Below are 12,577 nucleotides of genomic sequence, written 5' to 3'. Positions count from 1 at the left end.
AAAAAAAAACAAACAACCCGGGACTTACCTGGTGGCACAGTGGTTAAGAATCCGCCTGCCAATGCAGGGGACACGAGTTCAAGCCCTGGTCTGGGAGGATCCCACATGCCGCGGAGCAACTAAGCCCATGCGCCACAACTACTGAAGCCTCCGTGCCTAGAGCTCATGCTCTGCAACAAGAGAAGCCACCGCAACGAGAAACCTGCACACCGCAATGAGGAGTAGCCCCCACTCACGCCGCAACTAGAGAAAGCCTGCGCGCAGCAACGAAGACCCAACACAGCCAAAAATAAATAAATGAATAAATAAATAAATAAATTTATTCAAAAAACAAACAACCCAATCCAAAAGTGGGCAGAAGACCTAAATAGACATTTCTCCAAAGAAGATATACAGATCACCAACAAACACGTGAAAGGATGCAACATCACTAATCATTAGAGAAATGCAAATCAAAACTACAATGAGGTATCACCTCACACCAGTTAGAATGGCCATCATCAAAAAATCTACAAACAACAAATGCTGGAGAGAGTGTGGAGAAAAGGGAACCCTCTTGCACTGTTGGTGGGAATGTAAATTGATACAGCCACTATGGAGAACAGTATGGAAGTTCCTTAAAAAACTAAACATAGAACTACCATATGACCCAGCAATCCCACTACTGGGCATATACCCAGAGAAAACCATAATTCAAAAAGAGTTATGTACCACAACGTTCATTGGAACTCTATTTACAATAGCCAGGACATGGAGGCAACCTAAGTGTCCATCGACAGATGACTGGATGAAGAAGATGTGGCACATATATACAATGGGATATTACTCAGCCATGAAAAGAAACGAAATTGAGTTATTTGCAGTGAGGTGGATGGACCTAGAGTCTGTCATACAGAGTGAAGTAAGTCAAAAAGAGAAAAACAAATACCGTATGCTAACACATATATATGGAATCTAAAAAAAAAAAAAAAGGTTCTGAAGAACCTAGGGGCAGGACAGGAGTAAAGATGCAGACGCAGAGAATGGACTTGAGGACACGGGGAGGGGGAAGGGTAAGCCGGGACGAAGTGAGAGAGTGGCATGGACATATATACACTACTAAATGTAAAATAGATAGCTAGTGGGAAACAGCCGCATAGGATAGGGAGATCAGCTCGGTGATTTGTCACCACCTAGAGGGGTGGGATAGGGAGGGTGGGAGGGAGATGCAAGAGGGAAGAGATATGGGGATATATGTATACGTATAGCTGATTCACCTTGTTATACAGCAGAAACTAACACACCATTGTAAAGCAATTATACTCCAATAAAGATGTTAAAAAAAAAAAGACATCTGGTTATTTTTTTGTGTTTCTGTAAAGGGACTTTAAATCCTTTTTTTCATATAAGATAGGGGAAAATCAATAAATGCTAAGTTGAGCTGCCCGGCGCTGCCCACATACGCCTTTTGCACCATCAGTGTGCGGGGTTTGCACCATCGCGGTGCAAGGGATGCCTTAGGCTCTTTCCCTGTATGTGGCACTCAAACCGTGAAGTTTAAGGATAAATGAGTTAATATCTCCGGCGTCCTCTGAGCTCCTGGGAGGAAGGGCCTTTCTGATGTTTGCTTTCTTGTTTTCTGCAGGTCGACAGCAGGGACTGGGCTCTTAATGGGAACACCCTCTCCCTCGATGAAGAGACGGTCATTGATGTGCCTGAGCCCTACAACCGTGTATCCAAGTACTGTGCCTCCTTGGGACACAAGGCAAATCACTCCTTCACTCCGAACTGCATCTACGACATGTGAGTAGGAGACCACGCGGCCAGTGGCTGGGGCAGCTCTGTGCCTCGGGGCCCCGAGAATGAGGAGGGCACCTCGAGGAAGGTGGCTTCCTCAGAATATTCGAGGGTCCTCTGGCCAGGGGCCTCATGGTTATAACTTGAAACTCAGAAATGGAAAAGTGCTTCAAAGAGTAGAAATGCTGTGGAAATGCTGTACTTAGTGGTTGCTGTTTTATTTGTGGCTTTTTTGTCCTTTAGTTATCTCATTCAGGCAAATTAAGGGTAGTGTCATTTGAAGTAATAGTACAAATTGAAATGACTCTGCACAGTGGAGATTAGGGAATCCTTTTATTATGTGAGAGGAAGGAGAACCAAAAGATCCTAAGCCTAGGACGTGAGCTCTCAGTATTGGAAAAAAACGTGTAAAATCAGAGTCCCTATCATTTAACAATCAAGAGGAATGAAATACTGAACACATGCTACAACATGGATGAGCCTTGAAGACATGCTAAGTGCAAGAAGCCAGTCATGGGGACTTCCCTGGTGGTCCAGTGGGTAAGACTCCACGCTCCCAATGCAGGGGGCCTGGGTTCGATCCCTGGTGGGGGAACTAGATCCCTCATGCATGCCGCAACTAAGAGCCTGCATGGTGCAACTAAAGATCCCACATGCCACAACTAAAGATCCCACATGCTGCAACTAAAGATCCCACATGCCACCACGAAGATCCCGCATGCTGCAACGAAGACCCAGTGTAGCCAAAATAAATAAATAAATATTAAAAAAGAAGCCAGTCACAGGAGCATGTAGTGTATGATTTCCATGTATATGAACAGTCCACTATAGCCGCAGAGACAGAATGCAGATCAGTCGTTGCCTAGAGCTGGGGGCAGGGGTGGGCAGAGTAGAAGTTGATGGCTAATGAGCGTGGAGGTTCCTTTTGAGGCTGATGAAAGCTTCCAAAATTAGTGGCGATGGTTGCACAACTGAAAACCACTGAATTGTACACTTTAAATGGATGAATTTTATGAGACATGAATTATATCTCAACAAAACCATTATTTTAAAAAATCAAATACTCCTACCTCCCCTTCCAACGGTGCACTGAACCTCTTGGAAACCTCCATTGATGAGAACCTTACCATTATCCACACAGGCGGCTGTCTGGACAAATACATATCATGGAATTAGCTGTTGGGCTCTGAGGATTAGAAAGTTCCTTCTGTTGAGCCCAGATGGGTTTCCCTGTAATATCCAGCCCTTGGCCCTAATTACCTCCCTTTTTTTCTTGTGTACAGTGTCAATCTCTCTTCCACATAGTAGTCCTACAAAATATCTTAGTAGTCTTCACGTGCCCCCTGAACCCTCTCTTCCAAAAGGCAAGCATCTCCGACTCTGCCTTAAAGGATACAGCTGAGATTCCATGTTGTTGCTGTTCTTAACTCAGCCTGAGGACAGGCTAGGAGCCTAGGAGTTAGGCAGCTGTGTGCAGCCTTTTCTGCTCAGCTGTAGTTTGCTGTCACTTAGTCCTCTAGCTTGTTAACATAAGCAGGATCTGATCATGTGCATTTAATCTGTAGGAAAATTGCCAGGATTTGAATGTCCCTTCATGCATCCCTGAGATGGCTTTAAAATTGTTCTGGCACTGACTTGCTCTCTTTGGCAGCCAGGACCAAGTACTGAAGCTACAACTTCTGTTTAAAGGGCGGGTAGAAATGGCAAAGGACATGTGTCATGTGAAATGAAACTGACACTGTTATTAACTCCAAGGCTTTCACGGCCAGTGTGAATTAGGCCAAAGCATCGTTGCAGGCTGCACACAGCTGAACAACAACCCTTTAAAGCAGTGGTAACTAAGGATAACAAATGCTACTGAGGCTGCCCCTTAAAACAAATGAGTCCTGGGATTTCATGGCAAGAGCATGATTTTTCTCATCAAAAAGGAGACAGCACAGGAGACAAGAGAAGGAACCATTTGTGCAAAATCAAGTCCCTCCTCAGAGTTTTTTTTTTCCCAAGCCCAATGTGAACGATTAGTTATTTGGGGTCATGGGGAGACTAGCTGAATAATCATCAAATAGAACATTCAGATACCAATCCATGGCATTCATTTGTTTCTAAAATCATTGGTACTGTTATGCACACTGTAACTTAAACAGAACAGCACTTCTATACGCTGTTTTAACTGTAGTCTGGTACAGCGTGCCAAATGGACAGATAGGCAGGAACTACTTTTCTCGTTGTAAATATAGGTTACTTGTCGACAAGGGACCGAAGAGTGTGGCCCAGAGGTTTGGTCTGAGGGCTAATTGTGCAGCCAGTGTTTCCTGAGCACTTCCTCTAGGTCAGTGCTGTGCTAAAACCTTCTGTGCACATTGTCATTCAATCCTCCCAGTAACTTCGTGGGGCCCCTAGTATTACTGCTGATTCCAGATCAGCGACAAGAAACGCAGGGCTCTTGTCAAAGTGGAGAAGTGCTCTTAACCATTGTGCCTTGGGGCTGCTTTGAAGAATCAGCACCTGAGATTGAGTTCTGTCTTTTCAGTCTGTCCATTTTCTACTCCCTGAGAATAACGATAATGAGCAAGAAAATGAAAATACAAGAGGACGATAAGAGAAATCTTAGGCTTCTTGTGCGATTTTTTTCAGTGTACCAGAAGGTTAACTAGAGCTCCATTTCAGGAGTATTTTTTTTATTGAAGTATCACTGATTTACAATACTGTGTTAGTTTCAGGTGTACAGCAAAGTGATTTGGATATACGTATATTCATTTTCAGATGCTTTTCCGTTATAGGTTATTACAAGATATTGAATATAGTTCCCTGTGCTATGCAGTAGGTCCTTGTTGTTTATCTATTTTATATATAGTATTGTGTATCTGTTAACCCCATACTCCTAATTTATCCCTCCCCCTCTCCCCGCCTTTCCCCTTTGGTAACCGTAAGTTTGTTTTCTATGTCTGCGAGTCTGTTTCTGTTTTGTAAATAAATTCATTTGTATCATTTTTTTAAGATTCCACATGTAAGTGATATCATATGATATTTGTCTTTGTCTGACTGACTTCTCTTAGTATGACAATCTCTAGGTCCATCCATGTTGCTGCAAATGGCATTATTTCATTCTTTTTTATGGCCAAGTAATATTCCATTGTAAGGAGTATTATTTTTTAATGAAATATTTTAATTTAGAGACAAAGAGTGATTTTAATAAGGAATTCCCAAATCCCTGATCCAGGGATGTCCTCTGTGCTGGAGCACAGTCTGACACTTCTGTGCACGTGTGTGCTCTCATACACCCACATGCTTGCTTACACGTCACAACTGATACGAGTCTTCAGCTGTGCCAGGCACTGTGTGTGGTGCTTTATTTACGTGACCCTATTTTGTCACCACAATGACTCTTGGAGGATAAGGATTACTGGTGTTATCATGATTTGGCAGGTGAGGAAAGTGAGATTCAGAGACACAGAGGTGAGCTTTCCAGAAGGAGGCAGTCATAATGTGTGGCGCCAGGACTCACACCAAAGTCTTCGGGCCCAAATCAAGTGTGCTTTCCAAGAAACAGGACAGCCAAAGGGGGTGGGCATAGAGGCCCCCTTGGAGTGAGAGTGTGGTGGTTCCTTTTTACCCCCCACACAATATGTCCATACACTGCAGACACGCTCATCTCCCACCAAGCGCTTGCCATCGTGCGCCCTGTACCTCTGACTTCAGGCCTGGAACCTCCGCCTTTGGTGTTTCAAAGCCCTTTGTTCAAAACGTAACTATAAATGAATGGATTTGACCAGATGCATAGGAAAACAAAGTTACTTTCTTTCTGGCCTGCCTCCCAGGCATCCGTGTTGGGTTTCAGCAGCTGTAAGAGGAGATGAGTCTCTTAATACTTATTTAGCTCCCGATCCCCTGAAGGGAGCCGTGCAGGTGAGCCAGGCCGGGAGCCTCTGGCAGAGGAGCATAATCCTAGCTTTAGCCTGGCCTCTCCCATCACAGGGGGCATCAGAGGGAAATCTGAAAGAAGCAGGATGGCAGAGCGGTCTGGGCTTCCCTCTTGGGAAAAATATCTTCATTTACTTTTATGCTAGAAAATAACTCTTCCTCTACAGGTACAGGATGGAAAACAGAGTTTTTATGCTTTTGCAAATCCACAGGGCTCTTTCTTACAACTCCAGAAGCGCCCTGGCAAAGCCTTTCCCCGAGGTTCAGGCAGGTAATGTGAGGCGACAGGCCAGAGGAGCTGAAATGCTGACAGGCCGCATTGGATCTGATTTCTCATTAAAGACAGATTTTTGTTGAAGATCCTGATTGTTGATTTACAAATACAGAGTGGCAAATAGGCTCAGAGAGGAAGATAGGGCCGTGCTTTTTAAACCTTAATGTACATAGGGATCACCAGGGAGGGCGAGGGGGGCGGGGTGTTAGAATGCAGATCCCACCACCAGGTCTGGGTGGGGAAGCCTGGAGTATCCCCGTGAGCACCAGCCTCCCAGGGGAAGCTCATGCCGGCTCCTCTGTGGCCCGTACGCTGAGGACCTGCCGGTGGTGTCCAGGGCACAGCAAGCACACGGGTGATTCCTGCCTTAGCCCTTCTAGCCTTTGCATCTGACCTCCCGGTCCGGCCCGGGAATGACCATGTGCATCTTGATGTCTAGGTTTGTCCACCCCCGTTTTGGACCCATCAAATGCATTCGCACGCTCCGAGCCGTGGAGGCCGACGAGGAACTCACTGTTGCCTATGGCTACGACCACAGCCCCCCAGGGAAGAGTGGGCCTGAAGCCCCCGAGTGGTACCAGGTGGAGCTGAAGGCCTTCCAGGCCACCCAGCAGAAGTGAAAGGCCTGGCTCCGGGCTTCAGAGACCTGGAATAGAAACTTGGATCTATGCACTACGTTTATCCAACAACGGGACAACCAGGGACTGCTCATGCTGTGACATCACATCCTCTCACTCTGCGTTCGCTACAACTTTCTCGAATACTAACTAGGTCTGACTGTATTACTCATACCAGGTTTAAAATTAGCTAGCAACAACGCCCTCCTGAGAGGTACTGTTGAGCACTTGACAGAAGACAGCGTGATGTTCTTGGGTGGTTCAAGACTAAATCTGTACCACATTCAGAGATGCCAAACGATTAGACTGAAAAAAGGGGGTTTTTCAGTCATTTTTAGTCAGTGGCTTTTCCATGAGGTTTATTTCTATGGCCGGTGCAAATTGCGTTATCACACTTGCATATGCGCCATATGGAGGACAGAGAATTACTACATTTTTATTCTCTAAATGTAGTATCATTTGCCTTTTAACCTTTGATCTGTTCTTGCAATAGAATGGCTTTGTTTTTCCCCTAGCGAACAGAACCCCACTTTTTGAGTCACTTCACCCCTTAGTCCTCTTCTCTATCTTAGGTATCTTTCACAAGAGAAAACTTCCAAATGGATTTCGTTTCAGTGCCAGTGTGTAGGTCTCTCTGGCTCTCTCTATATCACTGTTTCATTACTATGTCCTAATATAAAGACCTGGCTCCTAGGGCCGGGCTATTATTATAGAATTATTATTCTCGCATGTAAACAAAGATATCTTTGCTTTAAGATGTGAGAAGAAATGAATTTACTTTGTTTGCATTAAGTTATGGAAGAGTTGTAACATATACTTTAAGAAAGAAGAGGGGGAAATTAGTATTTCTAAGCAGTAGACGTGGCAATTTTGCAATATCTTCAATAGTGCTAGTAATTTTTTTTCTCCTTGGGTACACATTAAATGTACATAACAGAGCAGTCTGGCTTGTGGCACAGTGCATTGAATTCAAAAGTCAAATAGCAAACTTGAATTATAACACAGAATTCAAAAGGTTTTTTTGGTTTGTTTTTTTTTTTTTTAAATCGCTACTGTTAAGAGAGACGTACTGATCACTAGGTACAAATCAAACCTTAATGCTAAAACTCTTCATCATTGTAATTTCAAAGCACTTACCTGCTTCACAGCCTTGTGAATTAAGACTAACACCTGTATAGCTTAGAAGCAACGGTATCAATAGCATTTCAGCCATTTTTGCTAGCCATGTGTAATCACAACTGCAGAAATAAGGAGAAAAGCCCCTGTTTTTTAGTTTAGCTAATTAGGTATGTAACCTGACTGGGATTACTCTGGGGGAATTCTGGGAGTTTGGGGTTTTTGTAAGTGCCCTCACCACATGCCATAGCTGTGTCCTCTTCAGATGCCCAGCTGAGGAGCTGGGAGGTCTGGAAAGCAGCAGTTGCTACAAGTTGCAACTGTCAGCTGGGGCACCTGTCCCGAAGTCAGTTTGGTCTTGAAAGCTGAAGCCTTCCACACTGTAGCTCTGGCTAGTAGGGAAGGCTTGCTGGGAGCAGGAAAAGAGAAAAGAAACAGGCAGGAGGAAGTTTGCTATTTCATGTCAGTTACACATTGCTCTTGGGAAGAATTTAACAAAAGTGCTTCATCAGGGCTGCTCACAGCTTTCAGTTCTGGCAGCTCCTGGGCACAGGATTCAGCCTTCAAGACAGTGACAGAAGTGGCCCTTTCCCTTGGTAAGTCCAGGCTTCCCAGAGCTCCCCTGTCCCCAGCAGTGCAGCTAGGTGGCCACGGTTTCAGGGAGCTCAGCTGCTGGTTCACTCGTGAGAAGTTCTGAGGCTGCCAGGAAGATCTTCCACGAAGTGAACTGAATAGAGTTTTTAGATTAAAAGGCACCAGGATAGGATCGCTTCTATTCTGTAGAAAGAGACCAGACCGTTCCATAAACTGGCAGATGCGCAGAGTCTTGGGACTTGTATTCTGATAGGTGCTTTCATTCAAACGCGTCCCAAAGTAAGTGACTGTCTTCAGGAGAAAGATGGCTTTAATCAACCCCAGTGAGTTGGGTTGTGGAGCCAGATCAGGGAGTGCGGTCGGGGGGGAGGATGGCACAGGACTCCGAAGCAAGGACTTCAGGCTGCCGGCTGCCATGGGGTGTAATGTCTGTCCCAATGGGCTACCCCATTCAAATGGAATTTTTCTTTTCTTTTGACGAAAGTGGCTGAAGAGTTGGAAATAGTGACTAACCAGCAAATCCATTTTTCAAATAAAATAGTGAATAACTCTCTGAGTTTCGAGCCCGGCAGTGTGTCTGTCTGTGACGTTCAGACAAATCAGAGGAAGCAGTACATCCAAGCTGAGCCTCTCCACGTCCTCTCTCCTGTCTCCCTTGTTCTCTGGCTCTTCTTTCTCCTGCCCTACCCTTTCCCCTCTCTCTCTCTCTGTTGTCTGTGAGAATGGCTGGTGTTTGTACGTAACAACGTGCCAGCTGACCCCTCCGGCCGCTCCCTCTCTCCCTCCTCTCCCGCCAGTCTCTCTGGCCCATTGGACCCTGTCTGTCTGTCTTTCCCTCTGCGAGTACCTCTCTCCATCACTCTGTGTCCACATCTGCTTCTGCTACTCCTGTCGTCCCCCTGACACACACCCCCGCCCCGCCCCCCCCCCCCCCCGCCAAATGTAAGGCTTTGTCACAGGGTGGGGTCAGAGGGGGCCTTGAGATTCACTGTGTTCTGTAGGTAGATAAAATAGTCAAGGGGGTTGGGGTCCCATGAGGAATTAACTGGTGAGGGAATAGGGTTTGTTCCCTGTTTGAGCCAAAGCTGAGGGGGAAGCCTTGGGATGTATTTTTCTACTGAATCTTGACGTCCGCTGTGGAAGGAAATACGTCAGGAAGCAGGTAGTTTCATCAGCATCATAACAGAAATGTGGAAGAGTCCAGGTGGTGGGGATAAAGGAGTAACTTTCTGCTCTCCTCCAAAAGGGTCAGTGCCAAGGAGGGTGCCTGATGCCATGGTCCCCATCAGATTCACTCAGAGCTGTCTCAGTCCACCTCCTGCATGACTAGATCTTTCCTTAGCAGCTTTTCTATGACAAAATATTATCTTGTGTTAGAGTTAGGAATAGGAACTAATCTGTAGGAGTATGTCCCCAAATGGGCATTTGAATGGACTCACAAAAAACTACCGTTAGGACTGAATTTCTGACACAAAGGAATGATGAGATTTAAAAGCTACAGGCAAGGAAGACTTGAGTTTTGCAGTACCTATTCTTATTTTAACCTGCTTCATCCCTGGTCTGCCTGAGAAACTGAGAAGGAGATTTGTTGTTCAAGACCCCTTTGAACCTGTCTGGGGCTGTCCTTAAACTTATTTGCCTTCTGGGGGTTCTTCACACTTGAAAAACAATTTCCTTATCACCAACAACCTGAAAAGGCCAAAGCAAAGGCCAAGTGTAACCATTGACAACATTTAATTGTAATGGTAAAATTGCAGTAACTGTGAACAGTGAGTTCAAGGGTTGTCTTCTCAGTGAGTCGTATGTGGCACTTTAGTAAATTTCCTTTACTATATGAAATTTTAAATCACTCACTGCAAAATGCATTTAAGATCTTCCAGGAAGGTATTGTTTTCTGTTGTGCTTTGTTTTAAAACAGTTGCCTCAAGTTTCTGTCTTAAGAGTAGTGATTTAGAATCCAGACATCTTTCGTTTTAGAAAAACAAGCAAAACCATGTTGCAAGACTGATAGTCGTAATGTTTATTTGCCGCAGATCAAAGGTTCACAAAATATACTGAATTTACATCTACTTGAGGTACCTTGATAGACTGTTTTTTTTTTGTCTTTGATCTTTCCCTTCAGGAATTTGGAGCCTCAGTATCCATTTTGATTTTTAAAATACTAAATTGTAATCGTTTTATTTTGCCAAATGGGTGCAGACATACTCAAAGCAATGAAAACTATTTCAAGCCATACAACCACAGGGATGGAAACCCTTTTCACAAATTTTAACGTGTTTGTATGTAAATAGATGTTTGTATGAACTATTTTCATGGTAGAATGAATATATTTAAGTGAAGTTGAATTATTCCAGTGCTATTTAAACAAATTGCAAACATTTTTGGTGAGAATTCTCTGAGTCTATTGAGATATAATGCAGATCAGTTTTGATTTTTACAAAATCAAAAAGCCTACAAAAAACTCTGACTCATGGCAACTTCCCCGCGTTGTTGCACCTGATGTGGAGAGAGCTCGTAGGCTTCCCCAGTGCCTCAGCCGCTTCCTGGTGGAAGTTAGGTGCTCGTGGAGGTATGTCCACCCTTAGTGACATCACTCCGGGCCTTTGGGGGCCCGTGAGTGACTCAGAGGCATTAGAGACACCGGTGCAGTTATCCGGAGCACAATTTCTTTGCAGGGTAGCAGAATCAGAAGCCAGATGTGGCCATGGGAACCTCGGAACCAGGTTTTCTGGCCGCCATCCACCGCTTCCCTTACTGCCTAGTCACACACGTCAGGGAGGCTGCCCTCAGTGGAGCTGGGGTTCAGACCCCCGGGTGGGACCTCACGGTTTTGCCAGCAGTCCCTGCCTCTGGGCCTCCACCTCGAGAGAGGACGGAGGAGGGTCCTGCTGGCAAGGGGCCCATTTCTCAGCACAGTACACTTCCCGTCTCAGCTCTGGGAAACTATGCACCCAAGCACCAAACTTCCAACCAGAGAGAGACATCCTCGGATAACGCAGATCCTTGCTTCCTCTGTCTGTGACTTTACACACCGTTGTTAGAAGTCGTGTTACCATCAAGACCAATCACCTCCCTATAGGACATACCTCCCAACTCCCCTGACTCTTACTAGAACACTCCTTTATAATGATATTCAACTTGAGTGGGGTTTTTTTTTTTTCCGCTTTAGTCCTGGATATAATGAAATGATAAATATGATGACAAATTTTCACTGTGTATACTAGCAATATGTACACACACACCAATGTATCTTAACATACAACTTGGTTACATTTTGGATGACTGTCATTCATCTCAAGTCATGTACTGGGAAACTACAGGGACTACGTGATGTCTGCTTATCATAGAGGAAAGTCGGGTTCATGGTTCTGAGCTCCCTACTTCAAAAGTTTTTCCTCCAGGGTTTTCTGTGTTCTCTTTTTATCCTGAAATGCATTGATTAGGTTGTGAGGTATGTTTAAGGATTGGAAGCCAGGGGAATGCTTTCGGCATTTATTGCAACCAAAAGTTAACCTCATCACAGTTAACGAGCATCTTTGATTGGTCTTTTGTGGAATTTGAACTAAATCTATGAGCCTTATTCAATATCTATAATTCTATGATTTTTTTAAATTATGGGAAATTAATGAAAGATGTTTACATGAATAATGTTTGCCCTTACTGTGTTATGAATGAGTTTTTTGTAGTGTGTCTGGGTGCATGTGCAAGAGAGTAGGAAAAATGTTTCTGAAACAAAACTTGACAAATATTTGTAATGAAAAGTAAATTTAAAGATTGCTATAATCGCGCTATAGAAACAATGCAAGTATTAAACAAAATATACAATCGCCTGTCGTTGTCTTCCTTTGGTTGCCTGGGGCAGGAAGGCAGTAATGTATTTCTCTGCCATGTCTTCCTGTATATTGAAATTACTAAGCAAACTTTACATCTGAAGTTGTTTAAAAATGTTACAGTAAGTCCCCTACATACGAACGAGTTCCATTCTGAGAGTGCGTTCGTAAGTCCACTTTGTTCGTAAGTCCAACAAAGTTAGCCTAGGTACCCAGCTAACACAATCGGCTACATAGTACTTTACTGTAATAGCGTAATAGGTTTATAATACTTTCACACAAATAATACATAAAAAACAAATGCAAACAACAAAGAAAACATTTTTAATCTTACAGTACCTTGAAAAGTACAGTAGTACAGTACAACAGCTAGCATACAGGGGCTGGCATCGAGTGAACAGGCAAGAAGAGTTACTGACTGGAGGAGGGAGAGGAGGTGGGAGACGGTA

At 44.3% G+C, this 12,577-nt stretch overlaps 1 protein-coding gene across 1 annotated transcript in view; it reads left to right on the top strand.

The window, feature by feature from the left end:
- SETD7 (SET domain containing 7, histone lysine methyltransferase) overlaps window positions 1-12,125 on the top strand; it is a 48,579-nt gene extending 36,454 nt beyond the window's left edge. Inside the window, exons 8-9 of the mRNA XM_082390889.1 lie at window positions 1,625-1,782; window positions 6,411-12,125. Of these exons, the coding sequence (XP_082247015.1) occupies window positions 1,625-1,782; window positions 6,411-6,591 (339 nt within the window). The 3' untranslated portion in view covers window positions 6,592-12,125. The remainder of the gene's footprint in view (window positions 1-1,624; window positions 1,783-6,410) is intronic.
- The last annotated feature ends 452 nt before the right edge of the window (window positions 12,126-12,577 follow it).

Source organism: Balaenoptera borealis (assembly GCF_965194805.1).
Source record: "Balaenoptera borealis genome assembly, chromosome: 4".
NCBI lineage: Eukaryota > Metazoa > Chordata > Mammalia > Artiodactyla > Balaenopteridae > Balaenoptera > Balaenoptera borealis.
The sequence above is the reverse complement of the archived record's forward strand: the minus strand, read 5'-3'. Positions and strand labels throughout refer to the sequence as shown.